Source organism: Semicossyphus pulcher, unplaced genomic scaffold, assembly GCF_022749685.1.
Source record: "Semicossyphus pulcher isolate SPU_LCO1_2020_fin unplaced genomic scaffold, fSemPul1.0.p SCAF_24, whole genome shotgun sequence".
NCBI classification, from domain to species: Eukaryota; Metazoa; Chordata; class Actinopteri; order Labriformes; family Labridae; genus Semicossyphus; species Semicossyphus pulcher.
In genome coordinates, this window is record NW_027211698.1 from 3,991,814 (window position 1) to 4,013,349 (window position 21,536).

At 42.7% G+C, this 21,536-nt stretch overlaps 1 protein-coding gene across 1 annotated transcript in view; it reads left to right on the forward strand.

Moving 5' to 3' along the window:
- Positions 1–2,606: 2,606 nt before the first annotated feature.
- pard3ba (par-3 family cell polarity regulator beta a) overlaps positions 2,607–21,536 on the forward strand; it is a 229,683-nt gene continuing 210,753 nt past the window's right edge. The window contains exons 1-2 of the mRNA XM_069675514.1: positions 2,607–3,014; positions 13,286–13,387. Of these exons, the coding sequence (XP_069531615.1) occupies positions 2,898–3,014; positions 13,286–13,387 (219 nt within the window). The 5' untranslated portion in view covers positions 2,607–2,897. The remainder of the gene's footprint in view (positions 3,015–13,285; positions 13,388–21,536) is intronic.

The following is a 21,536-nucleotide window of genomic DNA, read 5'->3' on the forward strand; positions in this document are numbered from 1 at the left end:
TGAGGCAAAATATAGGAAAATATAGGGAGATAGGAAAGGTGTAAATTCCTAGCTTATGGTAATGGTAGCTAGGAAGCTAACGGTAAAGCTAGGTAGGGGTTACAGGTTATGCTTACATCCGCTGTTGTCTAAGCTAATTAGCTTTCAAATATGTTTATGAAACATGGCCCCTAACACTCAGGATTATTTCTCTCACTGATCAATCCAGAGGCAGTGAAATGGTGATTATTTGTCAGATTCCTCACAGCTGTAAGATATTATAGCTGCTCTCCCACTGGTCAAAAAAACGGCAAACACCCGCTAACACCCGGCTTTTTGGCTTAATGGTAAAGGTTACAATCGGCATTCGGACTCGGCTCGAATGACTCTGCAGTAAACTGGGTTAATTATCGCCTCGGGTCTGATGTCGTCACACTCTCTGCCCCCTTTCTTGCACGATGCTATGCTCCATCGGTAACTTCTGCGACTCCTCGTCATCTCAGCAACATATTCCCCCCGTCTCCGTCCAAGCAGCGCTCGAAACATCACCCTGAGTGTGACGTCAGAGAAAAATGGCCGCCATGTGAATACCGTCAATGGGCGTAGTTTCTGTATTTTCAAACATTCTTGCCTGACAAATTAGGGTTCAAATAAATACTTTTCATGGCATGGAGTAAGTGTGCAGGCATTGGTAGCCTAATCCATGAAGAATAACTTTACAGCTGTCAATAAAACTCTAACACCACACAGCATTATCTCTAATTTGCCCCAGCTCACAGAGTTTTAGTCACAAAGTTTTAGCGCCTGATGAGTCAGCAGCTGCCATGATCACACTCAGGGAACATAACCAGCATTATAGACTCTCACTGGAACTGCAAACACTGTGTTAAACCAGGTATGAAATGATGCTCTCTTTAAAATCAGAGCCGGGGGATTATAGACAGAGGACGCAGTCACTGTCGGATTTACTAATTAGGGATCATCTCTTTCTTTCTCTGTTTGTTTCCTGTCCTCATATACCTCCATCCTCACCTGAGAGGGATGAGATGAAACAAGATCCAAAGAGGCCGGCGCGTACCCTTTATTGTTCCGTTCCGTACATTTTTAGAGGAATTACAGCGGCGGGCGGAAATAATTGCTTGTCCCAATTATGAATCCATCTGTCGCGGTGGCTTTCTGATTTGATGGGGAGGAAATTCCCGAGAGCAACACCAAAACAATGTGCAGGAATAAGGCACAGGAGCGTGTCAGCGGCCATTAATATCCATAAAAGCAATTTCACAACACTCCTAATGACATAAAATGACAGACAATAACAGGGAGGTGATTAGTATGTGTGATGTGTGAGCGGGCAAGTGTGAAGTGTGTAAGTGTGTGTTCAGGGGGAATAGAGTAATAAAGGCTAATATATTTCTCTGCTAATGCATGTCGACAGTTTACCCAAAACTCCCTGTGTCTGCTCTAAATACATTTTGCAGGAGTAGAGTGTTGATACAAATAGGCCTACGTTTTTTGGAAAGTATATTCATACCTTTATTTTAGGAAATATGTGTAACATAAATAAAACATAAATTTCTGGAGTAAAAGTGAAGAAGCATAAAGTGATCAGATATTATATTATTTATTAGTCCTGCAGTATGGACTCCTATAAAATATGTGTTTCAGTCACAATAATTGCATATTGCATTGTAGCCTATACGGCACAACAGTCATCGGCCTCATCAGGGACGGTGACGAGTCTGCTTACAGACGGGAGGTGGAACTCAAGACTGTGGAGATGACAGTAGCCCCCTCACAATCCTCAACAGCATTTGTCTACTGTGGACACCTTCAGGTTCCTGGGATCCACTATCCCCCGAGACCTGAAGTGGACCCCCCCACACAAACACAGACAGGAAAAAGGCCCAGCAGAGAATATACTTTCTGCTCCAGCTCAGGAAGTTCAGCCTGCCTCAGGAGCTGCTGATCATGTTTTCCTCCGCCATCATCCAGTCTGTTCTCTGCACTTCCATCACTGTTTGCTTGTTTGGACCTGTACCGGTCCAGGGTCAGGAAGCGAGCAGGTAACATCACTGCAGACCTCTCACACCCCCGACACAAACTGTTCAAACTTCTCCTCTCCGGTAGGTGATACAGAACACTGTACGCCAAAACAACCAGACACAGGAACTGTTTCTTTCCCCCGGCTGTCACTTTGATGAACAGTTAACTCAGTGTCAATTTACATTCTGTGTAAATACTACAACCATCTACATCTTGTGTATCAACTTGATTCAACAATATTTATATCTGCAACTATTGTCTCCTGCCTATAGGTGTTGTTGTTTTATTCTATTTTATATATATATATATATGTGTATACACACATATATATATGAGACTATGCTCGTCGATCGATTATTTAAACTACAGCAACTTTTACAACTTTTGAAACAGTTTCAAATATGAATATTCATTATTTGTCTCATAGCGATTGTGTCACACACATTCATAAACTAGATAAATGAAATGAGCCATTACTAGAGTGTCAGTGGGGATTGTAGTTTCCTAGAGTACCGGAGTCGCTGTGATTTCTTCCGGGTTCCTGCGCCAGTTTGTTTTGTTTGGGTGTATCAGCGGAGCTCAACGTGACAGAAAGTCTCACTCTGCGGCTGTAGTCACTCCTTTTCTCCACTTTGTATGACGGCTCAGCTGAAAATATCATGTCTTTTGAGGTTGTACACGACAGTTTAGCTCGTGCAAAGGCGAACAAGTGACTTCCCCGTGATTTCACCCGGACCTGAGACACCTGTTGCTCCAGTTTCGACAGACAGGTGCCACTTTCTTCGGCTGACACAGGGAGGGAGCAGCTCGAGAGAATACCGAAACTTGGACTAATTTCTTCAGTATTTTCAAAAACTTCCTAATTTAAAGCTACAATGAAAGTGACAGTAACTTTTGGGGACACTGCGGTGGTTGTTCCCTGTAAAGCTGGATGGACTGTCCGGGATTTAGTCGACCAAGCCACGCGGAGATACCGCAGGATTTTGGAGCAGGTAAACACTTTTATCAAATCTTTATTTTATTGCGTAATATCTTTTGGACTTTCCCGTCACACTTTGTTAAAAATAAATCTGCCCATAAAAGTTGTATTCCTCTCATTCTTCACCTTTTGTCAGAGCAAGCTCCCATAACTTGGCTCAGGTTTGGGTCACGTGACAGGTTTGTGGTAATGACGTTCTTAATAATAAAGCTAACGTTAGCTCAGCTGCTAGCTTAAATTGAACAGTACTTCATAGTATTTCATCGAGATAATTGTGTATTTTGTGACTATAATTGAGTAGAGTTGGTTTATTTAAGTTTTATCTGTCAAAAAAATGCAATGCAAATGCAAGTCTGATTAATTAAAGGTTTCAGTGCTTTTAAATATTTTATATTGATGCTAACTTTTTGGGTTGATGCCGGTTGATGCTAGCTTTTTTTGCTAGCTTAACCTGTAACAGTAGAAGCACGAGGTTAAACTTCTCATAAAACCTCAATACTTCCTGCCTTAGAGATTAGAGATAATTTCTTTAATTTAATTTAGAGATAAAATGTAAATATATAATTTATCATCCTTTTTTGTCTTTATATTGGGGGATTAATCAATCTAAAATATATAAAAAACGACAAAAAAGTACTTTAATACTTAGTCTAACTGCTATAACCAATGCTGGTGTGCAGAACAGTTTATAATACTTTTTTATAAGAGATTAAACACGTGGTCTAGCTAATTATTTTGCACTAGTTTTATTCACACAGTAAGAATCCATTGCAGAAGGCGCAGAGCAGCCACAGGAAATTTTAGATCATGGCTATGTTCCAGTAACCATACTTTGAAAACATTATGTCTCAATACATGTTAGGGCTGTCACTTTTCAATCGAAATTTGATATATCGTTTGAACCTAGTGAAATATTAATAGTTTGAACTGTAATGATGTGTTCGAATTCAAAATTGAAGCACTGCAGATAACGCTTGCCCCCGGACAAATTAGTAATCTGCCCTCCAGAGTCCCAGAATGTGATCACATCTAAACTAGTGTGCCTTGTATTCCAACAGACGGCCATAATATGCTAGCCGTTGTTAACCTTTTCTGCTTCAGCGTCCCGACCATAGTCAGAAAGTACAGGGGAGACTTATTGTTGTTCTGCTCCAGAGCTGAAGCTGTAGCTAGCTTTGGGGCTAACGTCCGTCACTTTAATACGCCAGCAGCGAGCAGGACGCAAGACACAGGAGCGCGGCTTGAGTCTTGAGGAGTTGTAGGAGTTATTATGCACAAACACAGCCAAAACTGTACATTAGTTCTGTTGTTTATACAGCTACCAAGCATTCTTTTCACACACGTCCTCTCTTGATCGCTCTACCACCCCTCGCGCACTTAGCTCTTCCCAAATCAGAGCTACGCTTCTAGAAGTGATCATCTCAACACCAACGCACATCAGAAGCGTTGTATGTAGCACTACGTAAGGGGGGGTTGTTGATTTTGCTGTTTGATATAATTCAAACATGTTGAATTTGTTTGAACTTGATTTTTGGGAAAAGTGACAGCCCTAATACATGTATGTCAAATGCAGTGTGCAAAGAACACCCACGTCCTACTACACCTGGTTGCAGAATGCAATCCAGCGTGCTCTTCTATTCTGACCTACAATCCTCTGCAGATCAGTCAGATAGACTGAACCGCCATGCGCAGCTCAGTGTGCAACGTGTGTTGTTATGTCAAAGAGGTATTCCATGGTTGTTTGCATTCTGCATTCAAATGACATACTTTCAAACAGCAGCTCCAGTCGGTTATGTAGCAGGAAGAAAAAGTATGATATTTGGAACGCAGGAGTGTGAATGCCACATGACTAAATTGCAGACATATCATTTGTTTCCAGTTCCTCTCTGCCTCAGAACAGGAATAAAGATCTAGATGTATTTTGCATCCGACAGGAGGCTAGATTTTGTTCTGGGAAATGCAGAAGCAGACAGGTTGAGAGGAAGAAGAGACACCAAAAACAATGCATCATTGGAAAACATCCCCTTGCATGCACCGAACATACCAAACCAAAGTAATAACAAAAGGTGAACAGAGTTGTTTTTCTGTGACTTGTGTTGTTTTTTTATGCCTCACATATACACAAAAATATGAAACCCCAGTGTTCTGCACCCTGATGTTGCAATCACTTGAACATAAATCATTCTGCCGAAGTGACCTTTTTATTAATCAGCAGCTTTGTATGTGCATGCTGTCGTAGCCTGATAGGGGGCTGAAGTGTGTTTCGTCTCTGTGGTGGCTGCAGCCTTGCCTGTCTACCTGTACAATAGCTCCCCGTTTAAGCGCTGGTATCTCAGCGGGCAGGTGGAAGTTTACTGTTTGATGTCCTCAGTGTGGCCGCAGTCGGGGAGGTGCGCTGCGGACAGGAGGCTTTGTCCTGTGAGTGATTGGGGATTAGGATTGGTGACAGGCTGGGGTCTTATCGGTTGGCTAGTCCCCTCTTCAGTACCGCCCACGCACACTCCCTTTTGGCGAGGCGGGAGGCTGACTCGTGGAGACGCGAGAGGCCGCGGCGGAAGCAGGGATGGTTTGAGTGATTTTGGTGGCTGGGCGGCTGGATGGATTGCTTCCACACACACACACACACACACATAAGTACACACACAGGAGGGCTCATCCTGCTCCCCTGAGCTGTCACGTCTCTGCTCCACTGACAGCCACAGCCATGCCCCTCTTTGCCCAGCGGTCCCTGTTGATCCTCATCGAGACACGCTGCGGTGCACAAGCTGAAGTAGGCTAAATGTGAGCGTGTGATCAGAATAAACCCAGCCCTTGATTGCTCTTCGCAGTGCATGTTAATTAGTCGCCCTTTCCTAGACGCTGACTCAGCGGTCTGTTGCCTCCTCCTGCAGATCATGTTGAGGACAGTCCGGCTCTGTATCTGTCAGAGAGGGCCGAATAGCTCTGACCAGCTCCTGCCAGCAGAATCCACTTAGTGCCCACATTAACCGCACATTTCTCCTCTCGCCGGCCGCGCTGCTGACAGCAAGGACAGTGTCAAAAACCTGGGTTTAATCACTGAGGGTGTGTGCGTGTTGTTTTATAACCATGGAGAACAGGATTCTGCACTGTGCACTGCAGTAATGGCATGTAGACCTTCTTAATTAGCAGTTTATTTTAATGTGATCTCAGCTGTGACTTTGTATGTGTTCAGCTGCCTTCATCTCTACTGGTGAGAAAACAGTATCAACAAAGCCTCTGACTAGCTGCACACAGAACATTTCTGCTCATTATACACTAGTGTGATTTGTTAAATATAAGTATACGTGCTATCATGATGTGATATAAGATTTCCTCATAGTTTCCTCATGTTATTCGCGTGTGCTTGTTGTGGCATGTGATGAAGAAAGAGCGGGATTGTGGGACTTGTGTTAAGATTTGCACCTAAGGTGTTTATATGTTGTATTATTCAGTCTGAAATAACCTCCATCTGTCATACATATATTTACTCATTAAGGCAACATGGCTTGGATTAGGCTCTTTGATACAGAGCTTTAAGTATTCAGTCCTTTCTTTTAGTTGAGCACCACACCAAACTCCTTTATCAGCCTACCTAAGTCTCAAGTTTTACCTGTAACGTGCACATTTATTTAGCAGTTTCCTTAAAGGGATAGTTTGGTTTGTTTGAAGTGGAGTTGTCTGAGATACGTATCAATAGTAAGTGTACTACAAACAGTGGATGCTGGTCAGCTTGGCCCCAGTGTTTAGGAATCAGCTGGAGTGCCAGCACGGATGCTAGGATATATGCCGCTGCATGTGGGGTCACTTACACACGTAATTTATCCACTTATAAGGACGTCCCACCTAAAAATCAATAGTGGTTTTAATTGACCGCTATATTTGAATATTTCACCGCGTTTCACTTTTCAGTAAGAACGCCTCTTTATTTGGCACTACTTTGTTGGGACTGCACATGCGTGTTACTACGCCTGCAGCGTACGGTGTCAGATCAGCTGTTTGTGTCAACAAACTAAAGAAAATACAATATTATGGAAACGACAAAGTGCCGTGAAGCACTTTAAACAAACCGAACTATCCCTGTAAGCACCTTCTGTTTGCTGGACATTAAAAAACTCCAGCTGTCTGTTTTCTGAATCCTCAGACTGAGCATTGTTTTTAACGACATTATATAACTGGATGAAGGATTTGTGTCAGTTGGTGAGCAAAGAAAGTGGCAGCTTGGCTTGTGTCTGCCAAACATCATTGGAAAAACACTGAATTTTAATGCACTCCTGCTTCATTTGGTATTTTAACAGGTTTTATTAATGGACCGTGTTTGTTTCTAGAGGAGGAGACTTTTGCAGATAATTTGGCTTGCGGGGAAAATACTCTTGAACAATGAACAGTGAGGGAATCTCAGAACAAGCTGCCCACCTAGAGACAAGTTAGCTGCAGCTGAGCTTGGGGCTCCTACGGACGTCCGGTGTGAATGTGTTACATCTTTATTCAGTGTTTTTACAGGTTTTTTACTGTGTGCGTTGATTTTGGAGAGGAGAAGACTTCGGCCTCTGGTAAAAACCTGTTCAACGAACACTGAAGGCTCATTTCTAGACTTTTGACCTGTAACTATTATGGCCTGTTATAGATTGCTAAGGGTTAAATGGCACAGGCAGTGGAGAGATTTCAGCGAAACTTTGGATCTACTCAAACCTAATAAAATGGCAAAAAATTGTAAACCTGCTCATCATAATTCCCCCAAAAGTTGTCTGAAATAGCTGGCTTAGTCTGCTTGACAGTAAAAACACTCAAAGCCAGTCAATTTACAAAGAATTTATCTAACAAATTCTCACATTTGAAACTCTTAAACCAAAAAATGTTTGGCATTTGCTTGGGAAACGATCAGTCAGTTATCGTAGATGTCATTGATGAGTTTGACTCATCATTTCAGGCCTCTTCCTGCAAGCTGTGATCAGGTGAAATAACCTCTGTTCCTCTGGATAACTGTGTTAGTGTAGGACTTTAGCCTGGGGGACCAGCGTGTAGACTGTGAGTGCTGTACGTTCTCAGGGGAATCAGCCAGGTACTGTAGCTGTCTCTCTCCGTCTCATGGTGTGTCTGTGCAGGTTCAGCTCAGATTACAGCCCCTATACCAACTCCCTGCTGATACCTGACAGCGCACTAAAACCTGCTGGGAGCACTTTGCCCTCCTACTCCTTCTCGTGTGTGTAGGAGTGAGAGGAGTTGTCCGGGTAGGACAGGAGTTGGGCTGGTAAGTACGTCAGACCTCTGCTATGCAAAAGACATTTCTTAAGTCTAATGTAACTGTTCAAACCTGCCGTCTCTCTTCGTTAGTGGTGTTGTAGTCATTGGAATTTAGACCAGGATGCCTGTCAGATGTGTTCAGTGAAATGCCTGTATTCATAACACTGCTTTAAATATGTATTGGAAACGTGTCTCGTAAATACAACACAGTTTGAATACCTGTCTCGCTACAGAGCAGCATACTGAGACTGGGTGTTCACTGTTTAGCTGTAGGGCAGTGTCGCAGCATAAATGCCTGCCGGCAAAACTTGAGCATCCCAGACGTGATGACATTACATGGCAGATGAGTTTCTGTATCAGTTGTCAGAGACGGAGACCGGAAAGAACAATAACAGCTTTATATGAATTGTAATGCAACCCTGTCCGTGTTCAGTTTGTGCAGCTTGTTCAGGAAAAAATAGATCAAATTTACAACACAGACTCGTAACTGGAAGTGATGCCAACAAGCAAGTTAGCAAACATCAAATAGTTTCAGTTTCTCCCTTTGAAGATCTCCTAACCTGCATGTGTCGGTGTGCAGAAGAGGCTCTTTCATTCCACCTCATTGAATGTTAGGAAGAGATTAATTTCACTTGCGTTATATCCCCTGACCTCATACGTTACTGAGCATACAACCGTATACAGCAGCATCGTAAACATTAGGGGTGGGATAAAATATCGATACGGCAATATATCGTCGTCCGATATATATCGATGGTTTAATAACAATAACTTCATTGATCCCCAAAGGTTAATTCACTTGTCTGGCATCTCATCTACCATTTAGTGAAGAATTAAAAAGTGTGATGGCTGTGGGAACAAAATATCTTCTATATCTCTCCGTCCTGCAGCGAGGAGAGAGGAGCTGTCCACTGTTGTTTCTTTGGTCCATAAAGGTGTTATGAAGCGGATGATCCATGTTGTTTGGAATGGTCTCGACCTTCTTCACATGATTGAAGTCTCCTGATCTTATTAAAAGTGCCTCAGGATGTTTAGTCTGTATCCTTGCAGCTATTTCATGGAGAACTTCACATGGAACTTCAGCAGTTGCCTTGAGTGGGATGTACACCAGTATTGTTACGATATGACTGAATTCAATCGCATACCAACTGCCAATAACTCAATATCTGGACAACACATCTCCTTGACAGCAACATGAGCAGGATTACACCATCTCTGGTTCACAAATAAAGCCAGACCCCTCCTTCTCTCTTGCCACTAGCTTTAGCATATCAGTAGGACCGTATGAGAGTGAAGCCAGGTAGATCTCCTCCTCATGAAATTATCGTTATCGTGGGCATGCAATGCACATCGTCTCATGAGTTACCCTGCGATTCCCACCCCTAGTAAACATGATTGTAAATTAAGACTTAAGATGAAGAAGAGAGTACAATTAAAGTGTGGAAATAAAGTGGATTATAACACACAACTCTGATAAATTAATTACAAAGTCTGTAATTAATTAGATTAATTGCCTGACAGCACTATTTTTTGTAGTTTGTAGCCATTTCAAAATGGCTATGGCAATAAAATTAAGGATATTTTAACAGTAAAATTAGTGAGTCTAGCTTCAGAAGTCCTGTAAAAAAGTCATATTTTATATTTGTCATTGTTTTTAGGAGCTGAATTTAAGTCACCCTTATCAAAAACGTTTTGTTTTATTGCCCAAAAATATTTATAAATTTACTGATATGTTTATCCTGGCTGTGTTTTCATGATGTGCGTTTATAAGAACCATACAAATACAATTATTTCTACTAATATAAAACGGAATATTAATTTTATCGAAGTGACAAACATGTACGTGTATATCATGGCAGCATGAAGTATTTATTTATGCAGTTTATTGTATGCTGCCTATAAGGAAGGGTTAAAGTGTTACCATTGAGTCAGTTAAGGGGTAATACAGTAGACTGTCAAGGTCATGTTGTCGTCTTCCTTCATAGAAACCTCCTCACACTTTCTCTTCTCTTTCACTCACACTGACGGAACAGACTCGACGACAGCTCCTCATTGACACGTTCATTAAAGACATTTTGTTTTTGTCACGGCTAAATCCACGCCGTCCTCCCGCAGCTGTGTAATTACACATTCTTCTGAGGATCAAAGTGTGAAATAGCACCCCCAACACCACCACCACCGCCACTAATCGCTCCGGCGCTTCACCGTTCCTCGAGTGGTGTCATGTTTGCTCACCAGAGAGGGGGGGGGGAAGAGAGATAACTGGTGAGGGACTTAATGGTGTAATTTGCAGGGAATTTACTCTTCTAACTGTCACGGTAATTCTTCTCCGCTGTTGACTGACTGACTCCCGACTCCTCTTTGTTCTTATATTTCATGGGAAGAGTTGAAGCGGAATTAGCCGGGATTGACAATGAGGGACTTTCTTCCCTCTCTCCTCCTCTATAGAAGTGTCATACTCATAGAGAGTGTGTTTCCCTGGGCCTTGGCGGAGGACACTGCAGCTAAAGTGTGCCAGGTGTGCTGAGGCACCGCCTGCAGAGGTGATCCTAATTAAGACTCAGCCATTGTTGTGCTCTAATCCAACTATGTGAATTAATCCTCCCCCCCTGAAAATCGCTCTAATGCTTCTTATTTCCTAAAGGTGTGTGTTTCTTAATGTGCTTATGATGTGACGTAACCGAAACAACCAATTATCGTCCTTCTCTCCTCTGCTGTTGCTGCCCGACACACACACACACACTCTCACACGTGTAAACAGTGTAAGTGAGAGGCAGAAGAATGCCGGCAGTCGTTCAGGTTGGACCGGTTTTTCTGGCGAGGTGTAAATGCTTCGCCCCGGCTCGTCTCGGCTCCAGCTGTTGCTTTCAACATCTCCATCCCACATGCACCCTCCTGTAGTAAACATTTTAATGTAGAACTCAACATGTGACCAGGAAACACATTATTTATGTTTCTTTTTCTTTAATAGTTCAGGTTTTAGGGCTTAATTATCCCACAAAAAGTAAATAATACTGTCTATAAATTGACTTTGTTTGTTTCAAGTCAAGTCGAGTTGGATTGAAACCATGCACCTGTACTACTGTTTATTTTTCCAGTGCATACTACAAACGCTCCTCAACCATCTACTTCCTGTATATATAAGCGATCTGGTTACATAGCTGTTATATTTATTTTATCCTCTTTTGCACTCCGTCTCACTGCACTACTGTCTTCTGGCCTCATTGTGTATCTTTGTCTGTACACAGAGAGCCTTGAAAGCGGAGTCATTCTGATTATGAAAAGTCAGAGTTGAAAGGTGTGATCAGATTAGGGCCGTTCATGTAAACGTTCGATAGCACCAAGAGCTTTCAGATTTTCAAACCAAAGCTGCAAAGCTCAACTTGAGTGAGAAATTTGAGTGATGCTGTGTCCCGAACGCCTTAAAGCATTGTGTTTGCATCACAATGGGCTGATTTTAACTTTGCCTTGAGCTGCCATGCGGACAGACAAAGCGTGAAATATTACTTTTTACAAATCTGCATCATCAGTTAGTTAATTTAGCAACCTTTCGTTTACAACTAAATCTGTGAAAAATGCTCGTAGATGCCAAAGTGACATCTTCAAATTGCTTTCCTTTTCCAAACAACTGTCTTAAAACTCAAACACTCTCTATTTTCTTTTATAAACAACAGAAAAAAGCAGCAAACCGTTAAATTTAAAAAGCTGGAACCTGCAAATGTTTAAAAGTTTTGCTTTAAAAATGACTGAAATAGTTTATGGGACTCGCTCTTCTTTTAGTTCAGTACAAGTTAATGCTTTTGACAGTGACCGACTTCTCTGAGCTCTGGATCATTGGATTGCACGCCTGATCGCAGTTTTAACAATGTGTGATATGCAGTGCATGTTTGCATGCTTGTTGTTGTTGCGGATTCCTCTCCTCGCTCTGTCTCCCTCAGCTCTGGCGCTAGTTCCTTCAGAAGAAAGGGAGCCTCCGTCTTTATTCCTGTGATTGAAATCCCAGGCTCTCCCAACCATTTTGTTTTAAGAGAATGGACTCGGCCCTTTGTGAAAGGCGGACGCCCTCTTTTTTTCTGTGCCCTGCAATTCACATTGGGATGCAGCGGAGCAAGAACGAGCCCATTGACGGCGTCAGGGCTCGGTGATACAGCAGAAGCTGCTCGCTGGGTCTCGGCCAAACTCATTCCAGCCTCCCAGGCTTATAGCCCATAGCTGTTAATTTAGCTGGTAATGTAGTCTTGTGCTGCTCTTGACAGATTGTTTATTGGTATGGGCTGCTCCTAATGGGCCATTTTCTGCTGCGCACATTGTTAGGAACGATAAGGCTTGTCAAAGACTCTTTTTTTTGAGTCTTGAAATGACTTTTAATAGAAACTGTGAAGCAACAAGGATAAATTCAAACCATCTTGCCGCTTGGAATAACAGATTTTTATTCATAATTCACACTATTTATTGTCATGCTTATCTCTAAGCTTAACAACTGCACTTCTCTTGGAGATAGCACAGTCACAATAGACTGTGTACTTTGTCACAAAAAGAGGAAGATGCTATTGTTCGTGTAGTTCTCCATCGACGTGTAAATAACACACTTTCAGATTGCAGCTCAGTCAGAAGGCCTTGTTCTCTCTGTCAATGGCTCGATGTGCTTCCTGCTCTGTGGGGTGTGTTCACTCTGACCTCTTGTCTTCATGGTGACAGTGAAACCAGTCAGGAATGTGCCCACCGCCGTTTCCCACAGAGCGGCAAAACTGGAAAAAGTTCTCCTCCTCCCTCCGCCTCGTGTGTGTGTACACACTGTACTCTGGATAAACCCTGTGTTGTGCATGTACAGTGTCATGTAGGTCATCCTCCTACTCTACCTGCCTAAAAAACAGGGTTTTAACCTACTGCCGTATTTGGATATTTGTAATTATTAATAAACTAACTGTCTCCAAACTTACTCTACACTTTATTTTGAAACCAATCTAACAACATAGGCCCTGAATGGTGGAAAAGTTTTGTACGTAGTTGGAGTGTGTAAATTGTTTGTGTCTTCGTTTCCAGCATGGGGAGACTGTAGTGAAGACCCACCACTTGGAGTACAGTGACGGAGGCATCCTGGACATGGACGACCTGCTGTGTGATCTGGTGGAAGACAGAGACAGGGTGAGGATGAAACAATGATGTGCTGTGTCTTTCTTTGACTTAAACCACAATGCAAAGTTTGGCAGACACATGAAGTCAGGAGGGGCTTTGAGCCAATCTCCTGCTAACATTCTGAACTTGTTTTTAGGTACTCAGCCTGTTTTGTAGGTCAGGATTATTTCAGTGTTCATTGTTTACAAGGTTTTACCACAAGCTGAATTATCCGCAAAGGTCTTCACCTCTCGGGAACAAATTGACCCAGCAATTAAAACCAATAAAAACACTTTAAAAAGCAGCGTCATGTTAAAAATCTGTGATTTTTCAGATGCTCTTTTGTTTCTACATTTTATCCCAGTAAGTTCCCTGTGTCATGTAGGCCTATAATTGTTATTTAAAAAGCTATCATGCTTGTTGCTTTCTGTGTTTTAAAAATAATCCCCATGGCAACATTGCAAATTCAGCGATGATGTAATGGGAACCGCACCCAGCCGGCTGTGGCTGTGAAAGCTAAAAGCTACCGGTGACACTATGTCTGATAGCGGCAAAAAAAGCTAAGCATGGCAATACTGGGAGTCGGGCAGCTGCTTGGCTTGCCCGCTAACCTAACCTGGAGCACCTCGTTGCTGTGTTCTCTGACCGCCCTGTCACCAGCCAGAGCAACACGCGCACACTGGAGCTCTGGGATGAATCCTGGAGGGATATGGAGGAAATCACCCCAGATGGCAACAACTGCCATATGTGTCCCTTTCTGGTGCTGATTAAGCCACACACCACCGTAGACTGGACCGCAAGGAAAATAAAACAACATAAAAACAACAACTATAAAGCGATTACTCAAGTAATTGTTTAAGCAATGGGACAAGTAATCGGTTAGAGGAAATGTTGAATTTCTGCACCCCTAATCCAGACCAGTTCAATCAAATCAAGTCCCTCATTCAGCTACATGAGGAAGTTAAAAATGATTGTGGTGTGACGAAGAACGTAGCTGTCTGGAAATGTTTTAATATCCGTATGGAAAACTCTGGAATCATGCATCTCTCAGGGAAAACATGAGCTTCACGTCGGCTGGTATAGAGGCTTGTTTTGTTGCTGAATTTTAACCTAAAGAATGAATAGATGTGGCTTTGCTTCGTGGGACAAGATTCTAAGTTGACTACAGCCCTATTTCGTGATTGTTCTTACCTGGTATGAGGTACAGTAAAAGTACGGCAGAGAATCCCTCATTGTTAGCCGAGCTAGGAGTCTGGTTGTGAATTTATTTCCTTGTGAAGCCTCCAGCCTCGCAGAATGACAGGTATCTGATAAAACAAGGTATCTGTAAATCCAAGCCTTGGTTAGCTTGTCACTGGTTATTAGGAGTTTAAACCAACCAAACTTCATTCAAAATGTGACGAAAAGAGAGAGAGAGAAATCAACTCTGATTGGCTTCAACTGAGCCTTCATTCGCTCCATATGTGCTTGGTAAGGAAGTGATTTTTTCCCACTTATTTTCCCTCCTGTTCTTCCGAAAGCGGAGGAGCAGGAGTGTTGACGCTGCCGTGTGATTTAGCTGTCATGTTCACTTTTCCTGCGACAGATGAAAGGACTCAATTTTTAGATTTAAAACAAATCAGCCATGTGCGAAGAGGGAAGTTCTCCGAAACAGCGGTGATGTAACTTCACAGAACTCGGCTGGGAGTTGCAGAAAGAAAGTGGCCCAGTTTCTATATAAAGTGCAAGTTTCATTCCCCTTGCTAATTTCCCATAATGCATTCCTAAGATGTGCTAATAACCTGCCTGAAATCCATATTCATAAGCCCTGCGCCCCGATGAGTGCTGAATTATCAACACTTAGTCAGCAAGAAGGTCTAAAGAAATGGAAACGCAGAATAACAATTGATATTTTAAACTCCATAAACAATAGAGTGTGTGTGTGTGTGTGTGTGTGAGGATTGCAAGTTGTGCACAATCCTCTTTGTGAAAAAGGGGCCACGTCTAAATAATAGATGTGTAAACTTCAACAGAGGAAGACGAATGTTTTTGCAATCACAGAGCTTCATTTTCGGGGATGATGGAATTATAATCACAAGATCTGCGTCTTATTTGTGCATAATAGTGCGAGTCATAGATTTTAATGACTCATTTTCCAGCCTGCTTTCTCCCAGTGAAGCTGGCAGTGTCACAGATCAAATCCAACAGTAGCATTTGATCAGATTCCTTTGCTAACAAGTTACCCTGACGTCGGCTTTCTTCCCCCAGCTGCGGTTCTTTGTGGTGATTACGGGCCTCTGCTGAGCTTCACTAGAACCTGCGCCGCGCGGCGATAGAAGCGTCCTATTTACCTTTGTTTCTTTACTCTCTCTGCTTTCACCCAATTCTGCAAACGCCCCTTCCCTGCTTTCATCCCGCTCCTCATTTTATCCTTTTGTTTTTGCTGCTGATGAAAAGATAGCAGACGGAATAGGACGAGCGCACGTGATCCTCAAAACGTGCCACTCATCCGACTTATCTCCGGGTTTCCAAACACTGTCGGCTCTCACAGATTAATGAGCTGAGCCTGGCATTCTTGATTAGTCCGACTTCCTTTTGTTTGTCTACGTTTTTATTACCCGCCGCAGCCGACAGATTCTATCTTTAGTGCTTTTCTCTCTTTTTGTTCTGTTATTGTGGCCGCTGCTGTTTCACCATCAATCATACTGGAGTGGCCCCATTGTGAGGGCCCGCCGCCGCACAGCATGGGCCCTGTGTTAGCCGCGGATGCTAATGAGAGATAATGGTTGGCTATTTGTACGCCTAGTGGTTAGCCTAGCTGCGAGTCCAGACCTCTTTATCTGGGCCAGCCCACGACCATTATTCAACACACACACACGCATATCTGCTGTCCCCACCGCCTGTGCCAGGCTTGTAAGCGTAGCATGTTAGCATTAGCGCGCACGTAAGGAGCGCCACTGGTGGTTGATGAGGGCGGAGATGAGGGGGCGGCTGTGATTTGATTACAGCTCTGCCCCCTGCATCTGTGCAACATGCATACACACTCCGTTCATTAGCGCCCCATCACGAGACGCCGGCCACCAGCCTCCTCATGAATATTAATATCAATCTGATGAATGTGAAGGAGGCCGTGGGGTGTGGGCTAAGGTGTGACCACATTTACACAGCACACACACTCTCAGACACAAAGAGGCACAGTATAAAGAGAGACCTGCAGGTCATGCTTCAGTCTGTTATTCTCGAGGAGCTTTTCGACCCTTTACTGTGGGTGTTGTGTGCGTGTGTGACAGCTGGAGACGTGGCGGTTGGAGTCAATGACCCGTCAGACTTCCCGCTACTTTGTTAATGGTGAAGCAAAGTGGGCGGACATAACAGCTTTTCCCTCTCTTCATGTCAAGTCACAGTGTTTTGGTCAAATCTCTGTCGTGTAGAGACTATATTGAACCTACTTTACCCTCTTTATCGTACAAAGATATTTATCAGCCATAAAGTTGTGTTTTTAGATGGCACGTTTTTGTTTTTTGTCAGTTAGCTTAGTTTTCACGTTGTGCATGCTAGCTCTTGTCTCTTAGGAACGTAACATCTTTTCCGGATGTAGATAAATAACATTGTGCATATTTGCTCAGTGTAAGACACGAGTCGTTTAGCAATCACAAGCCATACAGAAAACATCATGCAACTTAAAAAAACTAATTTTGCAGTAAACTTATTATCAAAATGCATTCTTGTAATTTGTCTATGCCTTTTTTAAGAGAGAGAGGACAGTGGATAGTGTCGGAAACAGGAAGTGATGACATGCAGCAAAGGGCCGAGGGTGGGAGTTGAACCCAGAGCCTCTGCATCGAGGACTGTAGCCTCTGTGCATGGAAACGTGCGTTAACCACTGAGCTAAACCGGCGCCTCATTCCTGTCATTTTTTAAGGGGTACATATTGTAAATCAGATTAGGGTCGTATAGCTTTACAATTTACATCCATCACACCTCTAACTGTGTCGCTGCAATCACAGCACTTGCCAACAAGGAAGGACAGAAATGTGCCAGCTGTTATATCTGCTTAGTTTTTAGAATATCTTTGTTTTGAACAAAATATTATCCGCATCCTGTTAAAAAATCAACCTTTAAATGGTTGCTTCACTGAAAAATTGTTGACTTGCATTGAGAAAGGCTGGTTTAAAGTGATAATCTCAAAGATTTTCATTTAAATAAATGTCTGTTAAGTCACTATCTATCGCTGAATGAGGTAACACAATGGTGAAAATCCAAAGAAAGAGAAACACGATGCTCAGATGAAGCAAACAGTCTGAAAAGGAAAGCGACCGTCAGCAGGAAAATCAAGAGTTACAACCGGAGCCAACCGTGGACGTCACACATGCAGCACTGTTTAAATAACTGGGAAGTGTGCTCCCACAGTTACCGTTTATCGCCATAGGTGCCGCCAAAGAGAACGAAACTGAGATTATAACTTTAGGCTGTTTTAAGTCTTGTAACTCAAGCTGTTTTTATTGAGACTCACACCCACCCAATTCACACCTGTTATTAAAATGTGATCTGTATCCTATGATGGCGTATAAGGGCTTGTATATATAAAAAAAATACAATCGAGCCAGAGGAGAGGAGTTACAGTCCGAGAAAAAAACTCTGAGATTAAAGTCGTAAATTTGCCAGAAAAAAATGCCAAATTTGTTAGAAAATAATCAGCAAATTTGTGACATAATAAAGTCTTAAATGAGCAGTTCTGGGCTAAAGTCACAAGTATTTCTTTATCGCTAAATCCGATTTAAAAAGTATTATTTCATGAGCTTGTGCATGGCAGGCATGATGCACGACATAAGGCGAGCACGAGAGTCTGATGTGTTATTGTGATTGTCGTTCCCCGATAAAACTTTTTCTGTATTTTTTCTCCAAAAATTATGACTTTAAAATCAGATTTTTCGAGCTTTTTCTCAGAATATTTCTCTTCTCCTCCTTTTTTAAAAATTATTTTTTACAATAGCCCTAATATTTAATGTTTATTTGTGTAGTGATAAGTATGAAGCAAGTAAACCGCTGCCACACACTACAGTATTTATAGCCTTGGCTAATTTGCAATGCCCGTCCTTAGAATATGCCGTTGTAGTATCCAGACTCGAATAACAAATAATTTTAGCTTGCCTTCGTGTTTACACCTGTATTTTTAATATGTTGTTGTTGTCCCTGTTCAGAACCAATCTCTGTTTTCAGGAGAAAAACCTGCAGTCAGAGGTCAAAGAACAATGTGAGCCAGACTACTTCCAAATTGTGACACATTTCAACCTTGTATTAAATATAAATGTGTTTTTCCTTATTTGGATAACTTGGATACAGATCACATTTTGATACCAGGTGTAAACGAGGTCTCTTTGGCTTCAATTCCACGAGGCTATTTTTCCCTTTTCAAAAACTTTAATGGGTTTATGAAAACCTGAAAATGATGAGTTTAAGAGTAAGAAATGTAGAATTTATCACTCCTCTCCCATATGCACTTACTCATATAGGGGTCTTCTGTGTGGTTGTAGGATTACCTTTACCTTCCCTTTAACCCATGCTTCTCCATGTCCTCCCCCTCGCTCTGCTCAAAAGCAGTTATTAACAGATGTAGTGCTTTACCGCCACGCATTCGCCCACATTTACCTCCACCAGAACTGTCACTCTCTCCCATTCACAGTCCTCTGGGGTCCTGCATTAGCCGTGGCCATTACTCCCATACGTCTCCTCGCATCACAGGGGCTGTCATGCAGGCTTTCCGACGCCAGCATTAACATACAAGCTATACACCAGGTTTAAATGTGTGAGCCCTTCTTTATGTATAATATACATGACTGCTGCCGTTTCCTGTGTTCGATGGAGAGATTTTGTTGTCAGGTGAACAAAGTACGTGCAGCTTGCTGCGACATGTATAGATGCCACTTGATTTGAATACCTTCTCGCTCCCTTTACCCACAATGCAGCTGATATCTGAGTGTTCAACATGTGTGAGTGTCCTCTCTTGTCACGCAGATCTCCTCCAGAATGAGAATTAAACTCAGGGTGCATAACGTCGCCTCATAAGTGGACTGTCACTCCTCATTGCATGTCCCCGACACACATGCACATTACTCCACACGGACCTTGTTTTCCAGGGGAAAAAACACATAAAAAACTCAACCTTCCATCCCATGCAGCCAGACGAGAAATCTAATTTCATGGGAAATTTAATGAAGAAAAAAAACTGGAATGATTTCCTCCATCTCTCTTTAATTAGCTCTTTTTAATCACTGCGCCTACAAGGCGTCCACGAGCCTCCTGTGCAGCCTCTGGTTGCTGGAATGTAAATGGTAAGGCTGCATATCCCAGCTGATCTCCCTCTGAAATGTCAGCGCTTGATTACGAGGCCGTCTCCCATCATCCATCTCTTCTGCTTGCATGTCACAGCGGAGGACACGGTGCTAGAAATATGAATCAGTCACATGGAAATGTGTTGATGGTATTTAAAGTAGGTCTGTGGTCATGAGCATCTTCCATATCCTTTAAAGAGAAAATGACACCTTTTTGAGTAATGACCTCATGAGGAAACTTTTACACACTTCACTTTGCAGATTGAATAGATGCTGCACATTTTTCAGACATGTTCAAAGATTAAGAGCGCTATTGTAAACTCTTGTTTTTAAAGGGGCCGTTTCAGTAAAGGTATTAGTGTCATACTTGTACTACTTAACTAAAATAACAGCAAATAATCACTTTGATTTCAATCTTGATTTAAAACCCATCCATCCATTACTGATACCGCTTATCCTGTTTAGGGCTCTTGGGGGGTGGGAGCCAATCCCAGCTGTCATTGGGCGAGAGGCGGGGTTACACCTTGGACAGATTGCCAGTCATTCACAGACAGCCTTTCCTGCTCACACCTACGGGCAATTTAGAGTCACCAATGAACCTAACGAGCATGTCTTTGGACTGAGTACCCGGAGGAAAAACTCCACACAGAAAGGCCCACTTCGTCCAAACTCGGAACCTCCTAGTTGTGAGGCGACCGCGCTAACCACTGCACCGTGCAGCCCTGATTAAAAATCTTTTTTTAGCTTTATTTTAGAGAGAGGAGAGTGGATAGTGGCGGAAATGGGGGAAGACAGAGCGGGGTTGACACGCGGCAAAGGGCAGAGGGCGGGAGTTGAACCCGGGGCTGCCACATCAAGGACTATAACCTCAGAATATAGTTGCCGATTTAACCGCTGAGCTAAACCGGCGCCCTGATTTAAAATCTTAACTGTACTTATGGACTTTATGAACCAAATCGATCACTGTACAGTTGAAAAATAAGCCAGTGCTCAGTCAGCGTTCTCCAGAAGACAAACTGTCTATTTTCTTTAAAGATTCTTGAACATGTCTTTGCATTTGTGTTCTGTGTAGTTTTTGACCGCTAACGGTGCTATGGAGCAATGTTTAAAAGCTTCCTGTTGTGTTTGCTCTTTCTGCACTCACATCAGAATGAGGGCATCTCATCACAGGAGACATTCCTCACATGCCACTAAATAAGAGACTGCAAGAAAGAGAAAACAGCTGATGTAATACTCTTTGGTGCTGACTTAGATATGTCTAAAGCACTAAGAATCTTAAACTGCTAAGCACTGAAATGTTTGGTCAAATGCACTTTTTTGTTCTCTTATTTTGTCAACAGAAAACTATCAGACTTAATAAGGTATTTTGCAGAAATGTAGCTTCTTATGTTGAGTAAACAGGAAGGTTTTTGTTCAAGTACATATTCAGGAACGTATGCAAAACAATTTGACACTTTTTAAAGTAGTGCTCGCTTATTTAAAGGGCAAATTCGCTGATTTTCAACCTCAGTCTTATCATGCTATTGTGGGGAGCTAATGCCATTATGGTACAACAAAAGTACAATTTTGCTCTGTGCCTTTGGACGACGTCATCCGCTCTCTGGAAAACCTCCGCCAGACTACGTAAAAAGCGTCATCTGGCGGACTCCGGGAAGCTAAACTACACTTGCTCAATCCAGGACGCCCGCCCCCTTTGATCGCCTGCAGCAATCAATGTCCTTGACTGAAAACGGGGAGTATTTCACACTAGCGTCTCTTTTCATCGGAAGTTCGGCCCTTTTTCTTTGCCTCGTGGCAAAAAGCACCTAGTTTACAAACACCAGCGCTAACAGCTGGTGGTGGGAGCTGCGGTGCAGTATTATAAGGAC